The sequence below is a fragment of the Metopolophium dirhodum genome, chromosome 1 (genome assembly GCF_019925205.1).
Source record: "Metopolophium dirhodum isolate CAU chromosome 1, ASM1992520v1, whole genome shotgun sequence".
Lineage (NCBI taxonomy): Eukaryota > Metazoa > Arthropoda > Insecta > Hemiptera > Aphididae > Metopolophium > Metopolophium dirhodum.
Genome location: NC_083560.1, coordinates 40949390 through 40974984, shown reverse-complemented (window position 1 = coordinate 40974984; position 25595 = coordinate 40949390). Strand labels below are relative to the sequence as shown.

General features: G+C 27.8%; 1 protein-coding gene and 1 pseudogene across 2 annotated transcripts; one reads left to right on the top strand and one right to left on the bottom strand.

Annotated features, from left to right (window-relative positions):
• Positions 1-1913: 1913 nt before the first annotated feature.
• LOC132935837 (uncharacterized) lies at positions 1914-9093 on the bottom strand. 2 transcript variants are annotated; one of them, XM_061002469.1, is made up of 9 exons: positions 8770-9093; positions 8380-8562; positions 8244-8315; positions 8029-8131; positions 6499-6766; positions 5825-5947; positions 5156-5730; positions 3724-3845; positions 1914-3342 (listed from the first exon to the last, which is right to left on the bottom strand). In XM_061002469.1, the coding sequence occupies exons 1-8, from the start codon at positions 8841-8843 to the stop codon at positions 3735-3737; spliced, it is 1509 nt and encodes a 502-aa protein (XP_060858452.1). In that variant the 5' UTR covers positions 8844-9093; the 3' UTR covers positions 1914-3342; positions 3724-3734. The 2 variants fall into 2 exon arrangements, with proteins under 2 accessions (XP_060858452.1, XP_060858451.1); XM_061002468.1 differs by lacking the exon at positions 1914-3342 and having other exon boundaries at positions 3645-3845.
• A 671-nt stretch (positions 9094-9764) lies between these two features.
• Positions 9765-13044, top strand: LOC132938542 (uncharacterized; annotated as a pseudogene).
• Positions 13045-25595: the final 12551 nt, after the last annotated feature.

The window sequence follows — 25595 nt, the reverse complement described above, 5'->3', positions numbered from 1 at the left end:
GAAATTGTAATACAAGGCTCCTACTATATTGTTATAATGATATTTAAAAAATATTAAAAGTTCTTAGTTACAGTTTTTTTTTATGAACATTTAAAGTTTATATCTTGACAAAAGTTTATGTTTTCAATTTCTATACACTATAAGATTTTGAAAATATTTTGACTCTTTTTGAGCAATTAACAGACATTGTAAGTTTTTCAAATTTTTTAGTTTTTTTTTTCTATAAAAGTCAATAAAATTTTAATTGTTTGGTAAAAATGCTTGAAAATTCAAAAAAAGTTCAATAGATATATAATATGTATAATTACTTTATTCACAATAATATCATCAAAATAAATTTTTTTTTTATATTTTATAACTTTATTAAATATCGTGTTATATATTTTAAGTCAATATTGATTATACTGCGTCACGAATGTGCAATATTATTGTATTTTATTGCGTTTTTGTTAGTTATGTATTTAGAAATTAAATTGTAATTATTTTTATTGCAATAAATGATTTGTCATACCAGTGGCGTATACAGCATTTTTATTTAATCGATAAAAAAAAAAACTCATTTCAAATGAGTGAATTTTTATATTGAAGTAATTTGTAAATCACAATAAAAGTATTTATGTTTTTAGTTTTTTCCTTCCAACTCAATAGTTATAGTTACTTTTGTATGATACATAATAAATACAATTTTTGTGACTCAAAAAAGGCAATTTAGGGTTTCAAAGGTTTGTGACCATCTAAAACCCTCATCATGTGTAAGCCACTATATACACTATATATACATACACTGTTCAACAAAGCCATATAGAGTAGTGCCAAAAGGACCAAAATGTAGAGTCAAATTTGTCTAGCCTATTCTATGTATTCAAAATTATAACTTTTTAAATAATTATCTGATGAAAAATGTTTTTTTGTAATAAATAGCTTTTGCAAGTTATCAAGTTATCTACTAGTTTTTCAATGTATTCTTGTGATTGTCTACACTTGTAACTCTACAGCACCTAATCACTTATTACAATAAGATCCTTTAAAGGTATATTGTTAATATTAAACGACAAATGTTAATATTCTAATTACATATTTTTTCAAGGGCTGAAATAATATTTAGTTAGGCCTTAGGCACTTCACCATATTTTCAACTTTTTTTTTAGTATTTATTTTATAGAATTAGGGTATCATAACTAAATATTAATGACTTAATAGAAATGTAATTTTAATTCATTGTGGTGATTTGGTGATGAACATCTTACATCAACCATTTATATTTTACTATTCTATGGCACGTGTAGGTACTATTAAAATATTGAACTTAAGTGGACGCTGCACTTGCATGTGTTGTCTCCGGCTTACAAATGTACAACATAGCAAAAACTATTTTGCGCAGGATATAACCACAACCACTTAGACTGGATAGTGATAGTTATGACTCTAAATTGATATACAATATAGTTCAGAACATGATCTGTAAAATATCGTTTTTAATTATTTGATACCACTTAGGTATACAAAAAAAGTTCTTATTGTTTTAAAAATCCATTATTTTCTGTATTTTTCGAACCCCAATAACCTTTTCCGTAGTTCTGATATAAAAAAATAAAAACTGATATTTCACAGCTAAAATTCTTCTTTTCATGTGGTGAATATTTTGTTTCTTAGTAATTACTCTAACCTCCTCGATTCATTCCTGCACCAAAACAGTTTTTGCTATGTTTTACATTTGTATGACGGAGACAACACATGTGAGCGTAGCGTCCTTTGAAGTTAATTTTAAAATAAAAAAATAATTTAAATTCATACTTACATTTTAATTTTTATTAGAAAAACAAAATCCAAATTAAATCCAATAGAATAATAATAAGTATAAAAAGAATAATTATGATTATTATTTAGTAAGTTGTAAGTTTAATAGCTAATACATTTTTTGTCAGAAGTTTAAAATAGTACCTATATACCAAAGAAAATGTACATAATTAAAATTTAAAAAAACACTAAATGTAAATGTATAGTAATCCCAAGGTTGGGCATTAACGAGTTAAAAAGTTAAAGTTAAGTTAAAAAGTTTATTTTATTTTAACATTTTAACTTAAATAGTTACTTTTGGCTTTTCATTAACCTCACTATTAACTTACTGAATTTCTTTTTTAATTAACGTGAAATTAACGAATTAATTTTTCATTTTAAGACGCAAGTTATGTTAATTTATTTTGTTTTTAATTTTATTATATTTCACTATTTCAGTCTATTTTGTTGTCATGTCAAACAATATTAACTGTGAATTGTTTAAATTAAAAAAAATGTATTATTCATATTTATTTGAATCCAACTTATATAGAAATACTATATACATTATAAACATTATAGTGTCTAATTTAGTTTTGGGCTATAAAAAAATTAAGTACGCTAGCCTTGTACAAACAAACAAATGAAATTTTTTTTTACTTAATTAAAAGTGTGTATTAACTTTTAACTTAATTGAGTTAACCTATAGTTAAATTAACTTTTAACTTTTTGTTATTGATGCATATAAACTTAACTTATCCGAGTTAAAAAAAATCATTAACTTGCCCAGCCTTGGATATACCTATTATACATTTTATACTTTATAGGAAATCAGTTTTTTTAGATTTATATTATTGGATAAACAATGTACTAATAATTTATTTACTAATTGGTATTTTTACACACATTTGTTATATAATTACTTATATATGGTGCCCATAAAAATAAAATATTCACAAAACCAAATGTTTTTTATTTATAAATTCTGAAAATTGTTGATTTATAACTAATAGTAATAAATATTATACCGATAATAAATTTGTATAAATATTTTACTTTTAAATACAGTGTGGCTTACATTTTTTTTTATGTTAGGTTACTCAAATTCTACTATTTTGGATATAAAATAAAAACTGTTGCACTCCGCTCATCTAAAATGTACATTTTAGAATTATAAAATAAATAAAAATATATTCAAACAATATTTGACATAATAGTGTTTTGTATGTTTAAAGAAAAAAAAAATGTTAGAACTATAAAATAAATAAAAATATATTCATACAATATTTTACATAATATTGTTTTGTATGTTTAAAAAAAAAAAAATGTCAGAGATACAAATTTGAAATTTATTTTATGTTACGACCAATTCAAATCTGTAATTTTATGTTACATATTTTTGCAAATTTAGTTGATTTTGATTTTTGAGCCAAATTTCTTTATTTATAGATTTTTTTGTAGGTTGTGGACGGGTACACAAAGTTTGAAAATTCAATAGCCAACGCCAAGCATGTAGTCTAGAGATGACTCCATCAGATTTTGTTCTTTAAGGATTTGTTAAAAATGCTGGTAATAGATAGAAATCAAATTAAATTAGTTTAATCAAATGTTCCAGTTAACGTTAAAGAAAAATTATTAGGTAGGTACTAACAAATGTACTCAATTTAGAATCTTTTTTGCATTTTATGATTTTGTTTGATTTAAGGTATATATTTTTTAGTGTTTATTGGACAATTTTTCTTTATTACTTTATTTTAATATTTTTTATAAATACTATTTATTAAAAACTTTTAAGTAAAATATTTTGAATTTGTAAAAATATGTTTTTTTTATCAAAGTTCGTTTTCTTGTTTTTATTGTTCCTATGCTTTTCATTTTAATATATACTTCAGACTAAACCCCCAATAAGAAAAAAAAATTATGAATATTGTGTAATACAATGCATACTATTTATGGCTTCAAATATTTGAAATTCTTGATGGTTTTAACGCGAGGCTATGTTGACGATTTCTTTTATTTTCTGCCATCGTTCTTCTTAGTTGTAATAAAAGTTCTTTCTTTTCAGCAATCTATAAAATAAAATATAAGCCATTTTAATAAGTAACTAATATACAGGGTTTTCCATTTGACTTAAGACATCCGTTCTTTCAGAAAATAAATGTTTTTGGAAAAATTTTTTTTTACATAATATGAACTCGTTACATAACAATATTTTTTATCGTAAGTATAATACCATAAGCCATTTTAGGTTTTTTTTTTAACCTTTTGAATTACAAAGCATAATATTATTTGGAGTATTTCCACATTAATTTGTTGAAGTTTTAAATACTTAAAACTGGAGCTCGAATTTGTATGCATTAAAAACCACCTATAAATGCGTCAAAAAATCTTAAAAATGCATAAATATATTAAAATATATTATGCACTAAAATGTTCAAATTTGCACTCAAAAATTCATTTATTTTCTGAATGTTAAATTTAAAATTATGGAACGCTACTATTAATACTTTTCTTTATAATATCTGTATTTTGTAGGTAGTTTTAATCTATAAGAAAAATAGGAATCAATTAAGAGGATGCCACCCGGACATTTGTTGTCCTTGTTTGACAAGTGTGTACCATACCAAATTTACGCACAGCGGATAACGCTTAGCTCAGTTACTTTCAAAATTAGGGTGAATCGACCTATTATGAAACTTGATGGTAAGTACATTACCTGTGTAACCAACATATGAACACAGATAATGTTTTTGCAATAGTTTACGATACTTCATTTTTTAACAAATTATGCGTACATAATATATAACATAAATTAAAAATGCTCATAACTCACTTAAATACTGTATAATCGTAAAAAAAAAAAACCATACGAACACAGATAATGTTCTTACCATCAAGTTTCATAATAGGTCGATTCACTCTAATTTTTAAACTCTAGAGTAAATTTGCTATGTTACGCACTTGTAAGACGGAGACAACATAATATGTCTGTGTGGCATCCTCTTAACATCAAAAATGTTTTCTAAAAGGAATTTATTTAGGTAGGTGCCTAAATAATTATTTGTAAAGAAAAAAATAAATTCCCTGACAAAACCTTTTTCACCAACTAGTGTACGTATTAATTTATTTTGTTATTAATCAAAACTATAAATGTCAAAATATGCAAAATATGCAACATAAAAGTTTCAAAGAATATGTATGTTATCACTAAAAAAGTAAACAATTAAAAAAATTATAGTGAAAAAAAAGTAAAAAATATATTATTTTAAAAATGTGTTGTTTTTTGACAACTTATGGCAAATAATATTTTAAAAACATTAATAGTTTTTGAAAGAACGAGTGTCTTATTTTAGGACTTAAGATCCTCCAGTAAACTCACTCTGTTTTTAAAATTTTCCAATTTTTTGTTTTTAGCCTCAAGTTTTGCTTTCATTCTTTGCAAATCTCGATCTTTTACCAATCCTTGACAGCCAGAACACATATTATCTAAGCTATTTTCAAAATATCCTATACATTGTTCAAAGACAAATCCACCTCTACCATAACATTTTTCAATACTATCGATTTTTTCTAAAAGATCGTCCAACTCTTCCTTTGTTGTAATAGGCGTTTTAAATTCGTATTTCTTGCCATATATTTGTATAGTTGGCACAAGGTTATTATTAAAATTAATTTTCTTTACAGTTACATCATTGGCGTCTCGTTGATAAAACCGGGTTGCATTATGTGTATTAAGATGTTCACTCTTCCAATATAAACTAGGAAGTACAACTTCCTTAGACATTTCAAAAATAAGCCTGTGGTCATCGCTTGTAAAATCTTCAGTATTGCAAACATTCATTTTAATACATTGTGATGTTCTTTTCTCAATTGGTTCCAAAATGATGGACGATGAACTATTAGATGAATCATCAATTGTAAGATCAATTGTCATGGAAGTATTATCCATATTATCTGAAAGGTTATACATTTTTTCAGTATTTGATTTTAATATTGGATTTAAATTACAAGTTAAAATGTATTTAAGTAAGAATTTTTTACATAGTACCTTCTAAATTATTTTTTTTTTCTGACGACGACTGTTCAGCAACTTTATTGTGTATTGGACTTATGAATTGATCTTCACTCAATTCAGGTACCTCATTAATTGGCACTGGCAAATCATTAGGTGCTAATGATTTGAAAAAAAGAATTTTAGTTTTAAATTATTATATAGATTTTAAATACAATTTTATTATAAAAAAGAAATATAACATCCGCGAAAGATTATTTAAAAGGATAATCCCAAGTATTTATCTTGGATTAATTGATTTAAGAGGAAAAATTACTATTTTAAGCATGTTTATTCAACAAAAATAAGTAAGTTTTATATTTTCTGCGGTCATTAAGGATAAATTTTTGAAAATTAATATGGAATTAATTAAATTCAAAATGTTTTAATCAATAATTACATATTGCAGTTGCAACTTAACATTATTAAAATATATATATATATATTAATAGAAAGAAAAGGGAATTGTGGTTATGAACTAGTTTTTTTACTGCACGGGTTTCAAGATTTGAAGAAGTACATTTTTTCTTTTTAAAAAAAAAATGTATAAGTTATTACACTATATAGCAAAATAAAACTTTGCATTTACCTAAACTATAATAATAGAATGCTAATTATTAGTTAAAAAGTGAATACAAAATAAAATAACAAGTACTTAATTTTTTTCTTACCATTATCTAAAAATAATGATGGAACAGCGCCTGGTTTTAATCTGTTCTTTAATTCAATATTCTTGAAACAATCGAGTTCAAAATGAGTCCTACAAACTCTTGTACTACTCATTACTATTTGAGCAGGATCTATTTTTATTCCGCATTTTTCCATCCACTTTTTTCTCAGCGTGAAATCCTTAGGATAGCCAAAGAGACTAAGATTCTTTGAATGCCTGTTAAAGCAATTTTTAACGGAACATCGTAATCCAGATCCTAAAGTATGGTACTTAAAAATTTAAACACATAATTTATATTAAAAAAAAATATATTAATATTAGCAACAGCTAGGTTGCCAATTATAGTACAAATTAAAATATAATATGAGCTAAATACATATTTTAGTGATATAACATTCAATAGTCTAGTTTGTATAGAGTCTATATATTTACGATAGTCTAAAGACTTTTTTTTGTAGAAACTAGAGGGTATGGATCCTTCCATTTCTTTGTAACCAAAATAATGAACTACAGAGTACTGGTTGTGAATAATATAGAATCATAATACTACTTATTATTATAGACCACTTGATAACCCAGCTAATCTTTCCTAATCATTGCAGTATTGTTCAGATGTAAGCTAAGAACAATTATTAATATTTACAATCAATGATTCTCAGTACCTCGTTGGCTGTACAGTATATGATGCAAAATAAATTGTGTGTACATATTTATTCGTATACTATGCAAAATAAATTGTGTGTACATATTTATTCGTATATTATGATACAATGAACAGTCTATAAGATGATTATTTCCTTATAGTAAATATACACACAGCTTTATTTGGGTGTTATTAGTTGACCATTTTGATTTTATATTTTACGAAATATTGGTTTATATTATGTACGCATTTAAGTATATCAAAAATGTTCAGTTGCTGTTTTAAAATAGAAATTCATACTGTCACGTATAATGAAAGGCAATAGTTATGCAATCTATATATCGACTGCCGCAACAAGAACTGTCGTAACTCAATTTTACAAAACTTTTTTTTTCAATCTGGTTTACTATTTTTCTGGATTACCAACGAGACTGATAGTAGCATAAATCAACCAAAGACGTTCTATGCAATAACATGCAGTTACTGCAACTTCGTTGCAAATTCAGAAAAATAGTAGAACTGGTTTTCTTTTCATAAAAGATCTTGAACTATAGTTAAATGCTTTAATGAATCCACAGATCCCCTAATAATTACAGTAGATATTTTCTAACAATACACTAGTAGCGGCTAAAATATATATCCCGAGAGTTTACCAAAAAGAGTACACCACATTGGAGGTTAAACAACTAACTATTTTAAAAATATAAGTGGACAAGAATAATACTAACGTCTAATTAGAAGCACTAAATTACTAAAGAAGAGGAAACAGGACGTTTAAGACCAAGGCCTTACATAATCAATAAGGAAAGCATGGAAAATCATAAAAAAGATAAAAATATCAGACCGTATTGACAATGTTTATTAAAAATATTAATACTTATTACTGACCTGCATATTTTTATTACTCATATCCTCATTGTTTCTAGTAAGTTTAGATGACCGTCTTGGTGATTTAAAATTATTTATAACACCATTTCCAATATGTTCCTCCCTGTAAAATTAAAATTTTATGCAATCACTTTCATCATAATAAGCCAAATTTCTAGATTGTCAAATAATTATAAAAAACAAAATCTAGTCTAATACAATTTTCATTAACTCACTTTATAATATATTGTCCCATTGGTAAATTTACATTATTTCCAGTTTCAACATCATTATTTTGAGTAACATAACTATATAAAAATAAAAATAATATTAAAAATGAAAAATTAAATTATAGAGATCCAGAAGTATTACTTAGTAGGAAAACCATTTGGATCATAAGGTTGGGGAATAGTATTTGAAAATAAAAATCGCTTGTTTCCTGGCTTATAGTTTTCTTCTAAAAAATGATCACTACATATACGTTGCCAATCATGACAACGATCAATTCCAAAAACTTTAAGCCATCTTCTTCTCATGTATGGATTCTTGGGAATTCTATATTAAAACAAATATCAATGAATACAATAAATTGCTAATGTTAGGTTAGGAACACAAAGTAGAAATTACTAAGCTAAACCGGTTCAAAATTATTTCACAGTATCCCGCACCAGGATAATGAACCATCATATGATTCAAAAATCCATGTGCATTTTTTTCACAACAGTTTGAGCGAGTAAATTTCTAGAACCAATTGATACTCACCCATGATACATAACTCCTGGACGAGTGACCTTGGTGTTATTCGATGTATTGCCACACACTATACACTTATGCATTTTTAATACGTATTGTTGTTATATTACTATCAAATATTTAGTTAAAATAATTAATATAAAACTGCAACCACCGAGACCAATTTGACAAGTCGGATATTGAAGTTAGCCTAATCAGTAGACAGTTATCTGTATTGTACGCAGTTGGAACTTAGAATGAATGTTTGAAAAAACGCCTATTTATTATTTAGCCAGACAGACACACACGGTAAAAAAAATAATAATATTCTTTATAACCTAAACTACGACGAAAACAAAAGACAACCGACTAGTGATAAGCGGAACTCCTGTAATCACGGTCTTGGATTACAAATCAGTAATGAGTACTTTTGTTCGTTCCATCGGTACATAGTTACAAATTACCAAATGGTCCCCAACAGTAATTCTAGGAATTCTGTTCGTTTTACCTCCACGGACGCCGTACGATTCTACGATCTAATGATGTAAAACATTACACATTTACACGAGAAAAATTACACACAAACAATTATTACGTAGAAATGAATATATCGGGAAAGTATTTAACGGGAATAAAAAAAATCGGAAAAGTATTACGTACTTAGATAGTAGATACTAATCCTGAGACTATTAGTTAGGAATACAGGAAAATATTATACGGGAATGTACCTAGGTAATAAAATACCTTACAAAATAACATAAATATACCTTACATTGGAAAATATAATGCTGGTCGCTGGGAAATAATTTACTGGAATTAAATGTATCAAATTCATAATATACCCTTGTATCATTTTTTCAATCTGAATTTTAATGATAAGTAGTCTTCATTTCATTAACCATTATTATGTAAATACCTAAATTAATGGCAATCTACCTATTAATATTTTAACTAGTATTATTATAACTAGTATTATTTTATATATTTATTTAGTCTTTAATGGATGTGTCCAAAGAATGTCAGAAATGACAGCGGTAAAAAATGTTGTAGTTCAAAATATCGGTTCTGATGTGAATATTAATATAACAGATGTTATAAGAGTTTTGTCAGAAAACCAAACAATATTCCCTAATTTTCAAAAACTATTTACAATAGCATTAACGATACCAATCAGTTCAGGTACTTGCAAAAGAAGTTTCAGTCAATGCGAAAAATAAAAACTTGGCTAAGGACATCGATGTTTCAGGATAGATTCATCGATCTTTCTTTACTATACATTGAAAAAGATTTGAACAAAAATATTAATAGCAATGATATTTTGAATATCTCTGCTGATAAAAATAGATATTTGGCATTAAAATAAAATATTAATTACCTATTGTTTAATATATGTTATTTAGTATTTTTTTTTTATTACAACTTAAAATAAATATTTGGATTAGTTATATGTTATACTTGTGTGTTGATAGCGGGTGCTGTGTGTCACTTTACATTGGATTATTATAGCCCCCTAAAAATTCGGGTGAATGTAAGTTCCCACACCAAAAAAAATTACACCGAATACAAACTTCCTTCCCACTTTATTCACACTTAGGACTGACAACTTAAATGTAATTGATGTGGTTAAAATTTGTTTGTTTTCGTGTTGCATAAAAAAAAGTACTATCAATTTTTTAATTCACTCTAGTCCAAATGTATAATAAAAATTAATATTATAATGTGTAGGTATGGTCCACATATTGTTTGTATAGGTATAAAATAATAATAGTTATAATAATTATAATAATAGTACAGTAGAGTCCCGCTAATCCGGACTAGATTATGGGACCGGACTCTCTCCGGATTATCGAAAATCCGGATTAAACGGAATTACGTTTTTTTTTAACTTACTCATTAATCAAGCTAGGAGTTTTTGTTCCATTGTTACAGTCACTTTCTTACGTTTAACCGAAGTTGTCATTTTATGTTGTTTTTATAATAAGCAGAGGAAAAAATAAACGGAACGGTCTACACTGGTACACAATCACCACTAAACGAAATAATATCACAATACATATGTACCTAATCGAAACGATAAGTTTAAACCATATCTTAATTATGGGCATTCCCGAATATTAGCAAAAAATATCACAATATGTATATAATCGAAACGATAATATCTTAATTATGGGTATTCCCGAATATATATATTATACATGAGTACTAAATTCGAAACATAAATTGTCAGGATTATCCGGATGTCCGGATTAGCGATGACCGGATTAGCGGGACTCTACTATAATAGAAAAAGTTAAATTTTATTTGGCTTATTGCGAAAGCTCAAACACTTCACATAGTCATACTGAGCATAGGCGTGCGCAGATATCTGTAGCAGGGTAGACTAAGTCAATAAACATTAAGAAACCTCAACTCTGATTGAAGAAACAATTAAAATTTTAGGTACATACTTTAATTTACCTACTCATAATCACCCACTATTTAAGGCACAGATCATTTATATGATAAAAAACCGATACATATTTTTAAAAAATTAAATAACAAATATTTCAACTGTCAACACAGTTTTAAATTTTAAGTAAATACAATTTCGCAATCTGTAATGGTAATATATGTTATTAATTTTATTTTTAAAGACATTTAATTTATTATTATTTATGATCATTGAGTATCAATGTTATTTTTCACCTACCTATTTAAAGTTTTATGATTTCAAAAATCAAAAATCGTGATGTTTAGATCATGTATTACTATATAGGTATACAAATTTCGGTACGTCTTGCAGGGTGGGCCACGGACCACCTGCCACCCCCCTCCCCCCTGTGCGCACACTTATGATACTGTGTAATTATTTTTGAGTTATAATCTGATATTTTGTTATTGATATAGTTTCCCCCCCCCCCCACCTAGTATTTGGGCTAGTGCTAATTCTGATACAAATCTTACTACAAACGCTTGTGAAAGTACAAATAATATGTGAACCATATACCTACACATTATATTATTTTTTTTTTTTATATATTTGGACCAACTACGTTCAAGTTGTCAGTCGTAAGTCCGAATAAATTTTCGTGTGGGAACTTACTAAGCCCCAAAAATTCAAACAAACGTCCGCCTATGGTAAGTACTGAATTATAGGTGCCTATTATAGGCTTATTCGATATTTAATTATTTTTCTACGGTGGAGTTTAGTTTACATTGTATCGTTGCCACGTTCAAATGTAATAATTTTTAAATTTTTAAAATTAATAATGAAAATGATGAACCTTTTTTTTACGATCCAAATCTTCTGGTTGTACCTGCCTCACCAAGTAAGCATCGGTTATAATTTATTATGTTTTTTAATATTTCAAAACAAACTTTCAGAAATATATCATCTTCCTTAATACAATTACAGATTCAACTGAAACATTAGATGACCTTGATGAAATAATTGATATTGCAGCGTTGCCCATGCACTTTGATGACGGATTCGTAATTGAAAATGTCGATCCAGCTCACGACAATACATCAACTTCGAACAATTCCGAAAATGAGTCCTATACCAAACGTGGCCAAATAAGAAAACGTAAGAAATATAACACGTCTCCTAAAACTCGTAAAGAAAAAAAAAATAGAACTTGTGAAATATAAACATACTATTTTACCTGGGTGTGAACATGATAAATATAGAAACAAATGTACACAAAAAATAACGGAAAATCGCAGAATAGAAATAAATAAACAGTATTGGGAAATGAATTGGTTGGAAAGAAAATCTTATATTTTAAATACTTGCGAACGTTTTGACGTAAAATCACATAAAAATAATGAAAATTGTAAAAGACTAAATAGTTTGAAATTATTTTTATATGATGAATTTGATGTGCGAATGCAAGTTTGTAAGCCTTTTTTTTAACTACTTTAGGATTTAAGAAGACTAATGATCGTGTGCTTAATGTTCTTGTTTCAACCCCCAAAGGTCAAATTACACCGACTTCTGGTAAACAGGGTAAACATCTAGCAATTAATAAATTTAAATATGAAACCTTAGTTATAGATCACATTGAATCATTTAATCCAACAATTTCACATTATCGCCGTGAACACACGCCAAACATTCGTTATTTACCAAGTGATGTCACTATAACTTTTATACACCAACATTTTATAGAAAAGTTCCCTGAATTAGACCGTAATTATATTTCGTATGAATATTATCGATGCAAGGTAAAAGAAAAAAATATTTCATTCACGCAGTTAGGTCATGAAGAATGGGAACTTTGCGAAAGCTTTAATATTCATGAACACAAAACTCAAATTTTGTGAATACCGCCACACCTATTTTAAGGGGTGGGTATACCTCCAAAATTGGTGGGTAGTCGTAATCCTAAGTATAAAAATATATTGTACAAATATAAGAAAGATGACTTCCTAGTGTGTCGTAGCGTGCAGTGTGTACTGTGTAATAACGTTAGAAATAGTCAATAACTAATTAATAATTTAATTAATAGTTTTACCATTAATAAATAAATTCTAGTATTTATAATCAATAGTATTGTGTAAAAAGTCAAAAATCTCTGATAATACAGAACATTTACTATTTTTATTTTACAAGGGATAAAACAATTAGTACCTACCTATTGACTGAAATAGCGGGGGTGATGGCCCCCCGGCGGCCGGCACACATGAATGAAGTTTATTTTACAATGATTAGTGGTTTTATATTTTATTTTTATTTTGTGTCTGCAATTACCTTTTATGACAGTAAAAATGGTTCAAATTTCTACTTCAGCATAATTTCTGATGGGAAAGTGAATCTAGTTGGTACTTTCTTGGGTCAAAACTCAAAAGTAAAAAAGTTTCCAGTAATTTTCAAAAGCGTCGCGAAAAACAAAAAAAAAAATTAAAGTAATTTTTACACAAAACCAGTTATCGACAAAATCGATTATGTTTTTCTGTTGTAACTCAAAAATGAATAAGCGTAAAAACTTTATATTTTAACAACATTTTTATACAATATAATATGAGCATTTTCCTTATAAGATATTTCCTACAAGATATTCAAAATATATTGACTCTTTATGAGCTTTGAACATTTTTATTTTTAAATATCATCGATAAATAATTTTCTCTCTCGGTCAAGTTGAACACAGATCCACAATATATTATTTTTAATGTGGGTCTAAAGTAAAAACTTTATTCATAAAAATTGAGAAAATTAAAAAATTTTCGACTGTCTGCCAAAGAAAAGTTAAAAGAAAACCTTACCAGAAAGTCACATTAATTTGTGTTGAGACTTAACTAGATAGATTTATATATAAATTGTATACTGTATGCTGTCAAAAAATCATTGGGGATAAAAAAAATGTTACCCCTTCTTAATTAATAAGTTATTAGGGCAACACTGAAAACTATACCGCGGTCCTTACAAAACATAAACTTTAGGTTATCTACAACGTGGGCTCCATCTTATACTTATATTGTAACCTCCGTGCATGATGAGCAAACAATTTTCCTTCATGAAATTATTTTCATAGAACAGTCTGGTTGTTGCATAGAATATCTCTGCATAGTGCATAATGCATTACCTTTGCCGATTTGTTATTGTGATCGATGAACGCAGAGGCGTGACAAAAAATAGTATGTTTGGCTCGTACGGGAAGGCAATTTCAGTCTTTAGTGAAATGCGGCCCACAACTGCGGCTCGCTACACACGTCGCCCGCGACTGAAATTGCTCACTTCCAGCCCTTGCCGCACAATATACTGTTGTATATACCTACAAGTAATACCTGAAGTACCTTCAATGACGTTTTATACCTATTATTATTATTATTATTATTTTTTTTTTTTTACTAATGAACCCGCAACTTAGGCCATTGGGTGGTTTTTACTGTAGGGGTGGGTACTGCAAATTTAAAACATGTGTGTTTTCTGGTTTTAGCATATTTTTTAGTGGGCACCTGTAGGTATTTGCAATGCCCGGGTGGAGGATGACTGCACTTTTCTCCAGACACCGTGACTTGTCCGAAAAAAAAAGCCGCCCGCGGCCGGAATCAAACCGGCGCCGGCGTGCGTCGCAACCGACGCCTTAATCCGTTCGGTCACTCCGTCCCCCATTATTATTATTATAATATTATTATGACGTATAAACAGTAAACACTATGTCGCATATAACATTGATATTATACTGTGTTGGCTAGTATTGTTTATTGTTGACGACGATTGTGCCTATACACTGTTTAATCGAATAGAATTAGTTTATTTATATTGTAATATTTCGACACTAAATTGTTTCCAATAAGCATTTAACTTTTTTTAAGTTTGGTATTTATGTATAGTGTTTAAATTGAAGTAAAGTAAAGTAATGTTTTCAATTAATTGAATTATTTTTCCTCGACTTAAAATAGCTACCAACACAGTACTTACCATGCTAAGGTAAGTTTCACGCGTGAAGTGATGTTCCGTCAACCAATTAAGATGTGGCTGCAGGACGTAGTTTAGATTGCATTAATTACAATTAATTATACAATTATAGGTGCACTTAGGATAGATTTGAAAAGCCAGATTAATTCAAAAACCGCTTTTAGTTAAATAATTTATCAGCGAAAGGCCCATCAGCCATAGGCTCGTTATATTATGTTTAAAATGTATACGAGACTAAATTACTTTCAAAATTCAAATCCTAAGACCACCTATGGTTATCGTAGTAAATATTAGAACTCATATTATTCTTCTTGTCGAGTCCGGTACGAATTTTTGGTAACGAATTCGATAAATCTAATAAATAAAAATCACATACCTATTTAGTAACGTCCTAGATGTCATATTTTTAATGATTTTGCTATAATACCTAATAAACTATTAGGTAGGTAATATGCAGACTCTACAAAATTTAAAATATTTTAGACATTGTAATATCAGGTCTATATAAAATGTAAGTACTTTAAGTATTTGATTAAGATTTTAACTCATTAGGGTTACCTAATCATTTTCAATTACAACAAAAACATCATAATAAATTTAATTCAAAACTGGTGTTGTGTAAAAATTTCGGTTTTACCGCTGTTTATTGTTGCCAAGTTGTTACCTACCTATTATTTGCAATAGCTAAATAGGTATAACTTTATATTTATAAATATTTTAACCTTGTTTTAAACTTTTAGTTCTTAGCTATAAAAATTGACCATACATAATATACATTTTTAAATACAAAATAATTTGATAATGTTTGGGATTATGATAGATTTTGTAAAAATTTGAATTTAAAATGCTTATGAATAAAATTGTGCCTTTAATTTTGTATATGTTCATTACTTTTGAACTTCTAATACGAAATGACTTATGGTTTATGGGTAAATTTCAAAGATTTTTGATTTAGCGAAAAACAATATTATTTAACGACAATAATTGAATAAAAATTGAAAAGGAGGTTTTAGTGTTGTAATTTATTATTTTTGTTCATTGGGTTTTACTGACGTCTGAAATTTTGATGGTCGCCAACAATTTCCAGATTCCTAATGTGGAAAATAAGCGAACGTTTCCCCAGCCCCCCCCCCCCAAAAAAGATTTTTTGAAATTTTTTTTCATTTATAATTAGTATGGAATATGTATGAATTTGTACGGATTTATTTTATAAGGAAAAAACAAAAAAGTGTGGGGGGGCTGTAGAAACGTTTCTCCAGCCCTCCCAAAACTAAAAAAAGGTTTTTCCAAAATTTTATTTCGCAAATATTTAGTACGAAATTTGTATGCATTCGTACGACCATTCAACAATTTTCCGGAAAATCCCTTCCAACCGAAAAACGGTTTTTCCACAAAGGGCGTTTCCCAGCCCTCCCAAAACTAAAAAAAGGTTTTTCCAAAATTTTATTTCGCAAATATTTAGTACGAAATTTGTACGCATTCGTACGACCATTCAACAATTTTCCGGAAAATCCCTTCCAAACGAAAAACGGTTTTTCCACAAAGGGCGTTTCCCCAGCCCTCCCAAATACTAAAAATAGGTTTTTCCAAAATTTTCTTTCACGAATATTTAGTACGGAATTTGTATGCATTCGTACGACCATTCAAGAATTTTCCGGAAAGTCCCTTCCAACCAAAAAACGGTTTTTCCACACTGAGTGTTTCCCCAGCCCTCCAAATACTAAAAGTAGGTTTTTTCAAAATTTTCTTTCGCGAATATTTAGTACGGAATTTGTATGCATTCGTTAATTTTAACGATTTTATCGATTTTGAGAATGAAGTATCGAAAATCGAGTCCTCTAATTTTATATAAAATATCCATAACAACCCCATCAAAAACATTTAAACATAATTTCTATCTATATATATATAAATGAATTGCTGTTCCTTTACTCGCTAAAACTCGAGAACGGCCGGACGGATTTGGCTCAAATTTTTTTTAAGATGTTTGTAGAAATGTAGAATGTTGATACAAAAGAAAATTTTAAGAAAATCCACCGAAAAACTGGATGTAAAAAATACAACAGTGGCGCAACAGTGTATTATAATTTATATTGATTGTTATTGGTTAGGTTAGGGCATGTTTGATGATTTGTATTATTGTTTTTTGTCAATATATATAAAAATAAATAAATGTTTGTATGTAGATTACACCTCTGGGAAGAAGACAGGCTAATTTAAAAATGGTTAAATTTGGTTTTTTTTATTCATCTGATATTAGTACGGTTAGGATTTTGTATTTACTAATTATATTAATATAATCCATATAGGTATAACTTTGATACTTGAGACTTAAATCATACACTTACGCACTCTTTATTTGGTCAATATTTATATTGTATTGTCCTAACTATATTATATGGTTGTGATAAATTACAACATAAAACTCAGTAGAGGCCTGAATAATATTATCTTAAAATAGCTAAAATAAGATGCTAATATTTTAAAAAGTTGAAAATATTCTTCCAATTTTCTTCGAAAATCATAATTAAATATGTAAAAATATGCTTTCATATTAATTTATTCAATTAAATTAAAAATATGCCTTTATATTCAAAATAATAAAGTACATAATAGAAATAATACACATAGGTGTTTTTTTATGAAAACACCAATTATAGGTAATGCAGGTATGCCTTTTCTTGTTCTGATATCTACATGGTTAAATATTGAATAACTTATATAATCAATTTGAATTAAAACACATATTTTATTAGTTATTGTTACCTAAACTATATTGTTTTTAATATTAAATTGTATATATTAAATATTCACATATGACTTTAGTTGAGGCTTTTACTGATATGGTTTTTTTCTTTTGATCATCCATTAGTTCCAAACTTCTTTCACTGCGTTTACTATAAGCAGTATAATGCCCAACTGATGTCCTCAAACTGCTTAATCCACGTATATAGTTTACTACACCTCTCAGCTCATATGTTGATTCATTATATATTAACACAGGAGGTAAATCAGACAATTTTGTTTCAACAAAGCGTCCTACTTCTGTGCTGTAAGTGGTTTCATCACCTACAAACAAACAAGAAAAACGGTTAAGTTCTTTTATTTTTATATATTTTTAGGAAAATAATAAAACCGTTAACTCACTATTCCAATATAAAATTTCTATTATAATATGCATATTTGAAATTATTGGATCTATACTTTTTATTCCAATACATTCACCATAACCACATACTGAACTTTCTTCACATAAACGATTATCTAAGAACTGCTGAAGGTCGTTTATACTACCATCGGTCGTTTGATATGTAATATAAGTGATAGTTTGACTTAGAGATCTTTTACATTCAGAGTTTGAACATAAACTAATTTCATTTATTGTTGGGTTTTGTTTCAAAACAGCTTTTAGAATTGTTCCTGCTGTTGCATCACAAATAGCAAGAGTTGTATTATACTCTAGTTGTTTTAAATCTGGATTAAGCATATTTATAATAAATTTTGCTCTGTCTGAATATGTTGATGCAGTTATACCTTTTGTGACTATGATGGATATAAATTGGAAGTATTCATCATTTTCTTTTATAGCATCAATCTGTTGTTGATAATTATCACTGTCACAATATGCTGCCATAAATATTGAAGCTAATGTGTCAAAAGCACACGTGTTACTAAGAATTACTTTTCCAACCTCAGCAGTTGTACAACTTTTCAATTCTTCTGCCCGTGATCCATTTTTTAGTATAGGTAATAATCTTATATTTCTTGGATTATTTATTCCTAAATGGCGTAAAAGTGAATTTGGCGTCAAATATGATTTATTGGCTTGCTTTTTGCTTTTTCTATTCCAATTTTCACAAGCAATGTCTTCTTCGCCTAAACAAGTTTTGTTTTGAGTCTGGGAACAATTTCTGCATATTCTTCTTTCTTCTTGTCCAAGTTCATGAGTGGAGCAAGAAGAAAGAGCATGCACAGGTATACCACATATAATACATTTATGAGCTCCATTTTGCATTGGTAAATTACCTTTATTACATAGTGGACAATCATTACTAATATAGGCTAACATATTATCCAAATTTTCCACAATTTGAGTTGAAATGGTTACATTTTCAACTAAAATTGGTAATGGTTCAATAGTTTGGGTATTAACTGCAGACCGAATAAGTGATGCGCCCTGCAGTGACATAATATGATTTTCTAAAAACTCTTCAATGTCCACTGGTAGAGAAGTATGTTTAAATATAACATGTTTTAGCTTTTTGAAACTGGACTCGACAGCAGCTGAACTGGTAGTTAATTCACCATAACCGAAAAAAGGAACCATTAATCCGGACCACAGTGGCAAAAGTTTTGTACACTTTAATATAAAAGGAACTAATGCAGGTAAAAACATTGCATTGATACCATTTCCTTCGCGGATAAATGTTTTACTTTTTTCAAATAAACCTTCAGACCACGATTGAAAGGGATTATCAATGTTTTCTACTTCTTCGCTCTGGCATTCATACTCAAGATCCATGTTTATATTTTGATCATCACCTGTCTCTTTTAATGTTAATATTTCTTCTAAATGTAATTCAGTACTTACAGCTTGAATTAAGATTTTTTTATGCTGTTCGCATGGTGTGTCTTCAAATGATATTAAATCAGTACCATCTGTTTCATTGGTAATTACTATAAACAATGACATAATAATTGATTCAATAAAGACCAGAGATTGGCTTTTTAAAATAATTCCAATGACACGAATAATAATTTCTCTCACTCTTCTTGGTGCTGTTTTCAATGGTGTCCACTTACTGACTAATTTGATAAAATGAGCCACATTTGTTCGCACAAAACAATTTGGCAACCAATGTGAATTAGATGGTAACTTCTCAAACACAATATCAGCACAAATTCTCAAATAATCTTTCAATGACGAGTATTGTGTAAAACATTGTACTATTGCTGAAAGAAGGGCAAGCGATTGATCACAGACAGTTTCTCTTGGAGTTGGTATATCACAATTAATCCACTTAGCTAACCAATTAAATATTGATATATTATTATGCCTTTCACTGATCATGTTAGATACTGTGAAGCTGTGTTTTTTAATATTATCATAAATCACACCTTCATATAGAAAAAAAAAACGGGTTTTTGAAAGCCAAATTTTGAAAAATTTTTTACAACTGATCCAGTTGCATCAATTATTAAGCGTGGATATTGTACACTTCGGCAATAACTCCTATATATATGAATTTGTTCAGAGCAGTGGTAGTGGATAAAAAATGGATGACTCCCCATATCCTGCAATATATTTTTGAAGTCTTCTTCGGTTCTCATAATAGCTAGAGCTGTAAGTTTGTCAGTATGCCTTTTGTTTTGTGCCTGTTTACGTGATTTTAATATCCTCAATGCATTTCCTGTTGGGATTATACCTGGATTTGGGGCTCCTACAAAATAAATATATGATAATCAGCAGCAGCTCTATTATAGTATTATATACAATTATCAACCTAATACAACAGTTTTAAAATATGGACCCACCAATTTAGAATACTAAAATAATTAGGTTCCAAATGGGTTTAATATTTTAGTATAATGATTTTGTATATTACTGACTTATTATCGTTATAAGTTAACCATAATAGACACTATATCATACTGATATATTTCTTTCATGCTTCTTATATCCAAAATGAATTAAATTAAATTAAATTGAAATACAAAAGTTGTACAAAAATATTTAACAGTAAGTATATTGCAAGGCAAGAAATATGTAAAATACATTTTATCATTCAGTATTTTGTATTTATTAAGAGCGTTAAGTATAAAATGTATTAGAAGTATTAAAGTATAAATTTAAAATTATTTAAAATACCGCCCTCTTCCAATATTAGTAATAGTAAATTATAATCTAAAGTAAGTACCTAATTTTATGTATATATCACAACTTAACTAATGAAAATATTAAAAAAGAAATTTGAAAATCTTGTTCTATAAAATATCTAATAACAACAAAATTACATTTTGTTTACTTACCTACTTTCTATGAACCACAATAAAATAAGTTATTTAACTTAAATTTAAAAAATGATTCACAATTTATTATAAGAATTAAAAATAAATACTTATGAATTGCATACAAATTACAAAATGTATAATGTTACCCGTTTTTGTTTTACTATCATATAATATTATAACAATATGGAGTAATATAAAATTCAAATTATAAAATATACAATAGCCATACCTAAATAACTACTGTTAAGAACAATTAGTTTTTTTCTGATACTAATAATCAATATAATAGTCAATTTTTAACCTAAGGTATAAATTTATGCATTATAACTAGTACCTAAAGTTAATGATAAAAATAAAAGTTTACTTCAACTAACCAGACGGCGAGCTTCCATTTCTCTATAACTTTCACACGATATACCATTATTTACTACCGATTCTAATGCTTTGTCAATATCTGATCCAATCATTCGACGCTTCTTAACTTGTCTATGTTCATCGGTGAAATTCCCAATGTATGTGCATTGCATAAGAACTCTATAAATGTATAAATAGGTAGGTAATTAATATTTTAATTTAGTTTAATATAGATTTTATAGGCAAGATTGATGTAGTAGACACAGACTATTAAGATACTAAACTGCAATACTAAGTTCAATAAATTTAAATATTAATAAAATATGATTTAAATTTAATATTATAATAGTTAATCTGAAAAAATTATTAACTTTGTATTAATGGAAAATTGGAAAATAAATCAATATTGTTCCTTTATAGTAATAATATATACTATTTTGTAGTTATTATTATTATAAAGTTACTAATAGGGAATAGGAGTATGAAATAATATTTCGATGAACTATTATGTTATTGGTTGAGTATCAGTACATTGTAAATTATATTACCTACATTTATCGTACATTAGAACCTAAATTTTCAAATATAGTGTAGGTACAATCATAAATTACAATTTTAAAAGTCAACTGACAACACTAGGTATAACAGTACATAATAATATAATAAAGGTACTAATTTGGTATTATTATAAAAGTTTTATGTTTGGAGCATTATAGTTATGTTTTTATTTTGTTTGCTTACCTAATAATGATTCTCATATTCTAAAGTCTTAAATATAGTGTAAATGTAAATTTAGTTTTCTAATTATGAAATAAAAATATACCTTGAGTTTCCAACAGGTTTCTCTCCAATAATCCCTTTAAAGCTGGACCCACATATAGAACATCTTCCAATGACACAAACATATATAGATCCTTCATTGAACACTTTAGATCTCTTAAAAGAGATACAACAAGGTAGTTGTGTGTGCTCCCAAAAGTGTTCAGCTATCATTGGACTCCATTTTCCTTTTGGTAAAACATAAAAAGAGCGACAACTGCTCATAGGCCTAGATTTATTGTTTAATTTATATACGACTTCCTCAGGCTGAATTTGTTGCCACTCAGTTGACGAAAATGTGATAACAAATTCTTTTTTTGGAAAATTGTTAGAATCTTCGCTGCTATTTGATTCTATTAAAAGAAAATTAATATAGTGAATTAATAATAATTATTAAGTATAAGTATATATATTATAAAGGTATTAGGTACTGCTCATTATTATATTGTTATAGGTAATAGTTTTACCAGAATCATCCTGTAGTAATTTGTCTGCAGTTTGTATAGCAGCAGAAGTTATGAGTTGGTCTATAACTGGAAGAAGTCCTAAGTGTTCTTTTATACCATGCCTTCCATTGTGGACAAATAAATGTAAAGCCCCTTTACTTATTGCCCCATTTAAATGCTTACTAATGTCACTCCATACATCATTTGTCGCAACAGAAATTTCTTGAAAAAACAATAAATAAATATTATATATTATATAATTTAATATTTTATTATAGTAACAGCCAATAGGTAATATAAGTAATTTAATTTTGTAAAAAATAGCATACCTATAAAAATATGTAGATATTCACATTGTAAGTAGGTACCTGTTATAATTATTGTACTAGCAGTTAAAATATGAATGTTGTAAGTAATACATGGAAGTAAGCATATATTTATTTATAAGACAATAATAATAAATCTTAAGAAACAATAATTTTTTATGGCAGGTATGAAAAAATGCAAAAAGACTTAGATTTAAAAGTTTTTAAAAAATATTTTGGAATTAATTTGGTAACTTTAAAAAATCACTTACTTCTTACTCCATTAATTTCCTGAACGACTCTATCTCTGAATCGAAGCACTGTTTGGACTATCTTGTCAGGATGAACAGATGCTTTACGTCCTCTCATTTTAATAATTTTTAATTCAATTAAATTACGGATTTAAATATATAAGGTTTCAAAAAGTACTTGTTCAATGGACAATGAAACATAACACTGAGCACGTTAAAAATAATGTATAACATAATATTAGAAACAACTAGTTCTAATAGTAATAATATCATGGCTATTAATATTTAATATGGTTATGTAAATAATATAAAAGTATTTTTAGATTCTTTCTTCCAAACGGAGCAATATTATCTTATGAACTTTCGTCCGTGACGTATCCCGTCGAAATAAAATTCATACACGTAATTAATGCATTGTCGCCATAATATTTTAAATATTCGCTCAGCGGTCTTACCTATACACCATTTTTCAATTAAAGCCACTGTCTGCCCATTAGTATACCTATTTGTATATAACAATTAACAATATTATCTAAGCTAGAAAATCTAGTTTCTACCGTACCTTTAATTGTTGTCAAACATTTTAAGTTCTAAGGTTTGAAAATAATCTAAGGTTTGAAAATGTAATGCAAGATTCCTTATAAGTTTGTCTACATTTATCAAAAAAATAAAGTGTACAAGAAAGTCAAATTAAAATTTTTATGAGTGTTTTTAGTTAATAATTTTACAATATTGGATTTCGTTCATTTTCATTTTTTTTTTTTTAACATTCAATCGATTTCTCATGTAGCGATTTTCTTGTTTTGTTGCAATTCAAAAACGAAGAACTGTAGATACATGAAAATTTCGCAGAATGTTTTTCGCGGTGCTTTTGAAAACTTCTTTGACATTTTTACTTATGTCCCCCCAAAGTAACAACTAGCACTTTCCTATCAGAAAAGATACTGTTGAAGAAAATCTAAGCATTTTTACTGTCCTAAAAGGTGGTGACAGAGACAAAAATAAAAATAATATAAAAAAAAAACACACATCATTGTAAAACAAATACATTCTTTCGCTCCGCTCCGAATCTAATATTATTCGTGGGTACTTGAAAGTTGAAACTATATTACTATATTTTATACAAACAATGATATTTTTAAATGTAACTTTTTCTGGAAAAAATTATATAAAAGATTACAATTTGTCGGATGTCGCAACTCGCAAAGTCGCAATACACTAATTATTTTATGAGATAAATTTAATTTTTATAAATTCTTATATTTTTAACACAATAAATAATATATATTATACTAGCTGATCCAGTGTACTTCGTTACCCGTTAAATGTACAAAATCTATATGACTCAAACTTTGTTCAATTCGATATTTAATATTCAGTGTATGTGTATGGTGTTCAACATTTATCTTAACTTTTCCGTTGCCCGAAATAATAATAATGATTCTGATTCGCAGCAGTATATTATCAGGTAGGCAATATACCTGGGTAGATCGCGGACACCGTGATGTTTGTACGTAAGTGTATGATTTAAGTCTCAATTATCAAAGTTATACCTATATGGATTATATTAATATAATTAGTAAATACAAAATCCTAACCGTACTAATATCAGATGAATAAAAAAAACCAAATTTAACCATTTTTAAATTAGCCTGTCTTCTTCCCAGAGGTGTAATCTACATACAAACATTTATTTATTTTTATATATATTGACAAAAAACAATAATACAAATCATCAAACATGCCCTAACCTAACCAATAACAATCAATATAAATTATAATACACTGTTGCGCCACTGTTGTATTTTTTACATCCAGTTTTTCGGTGGATTTTCTTAAAATTTTCTTTTGTATCAACATTCTTCGGAAGGGACTTTCCGGAAAATTCTAGAATGGTCGTACGAATGCATACAAATTCCGTACTAAATATTCGTGAAAGAAAATTTTGGAAAAACCTATTTTTAGTATTTGGGAGGGCTGGGGAAACGCCCTTTGTGGAAAAACCGTTTTTCGTTTGGAAGGGATTTTCCGGAAAATTGTTGAATGGTCGTACGAATGCATACAAATTCCGTACTAAATATTCGTGAAAGAAAATTTTGGAAAAACCTATTTTTAGTATTTGGGAGGGCTGGGGAAACGCCCTTTGTGGAAAAACCGTTTTTCGGTTGTAAGGGATTTTCCGGAGAATTCTAGAATGGTCGTACGAATGCGTACAAATTTCGTACTAAATATTTGCGAAATAAAATTTTGGAAAAACCTTTTTTTA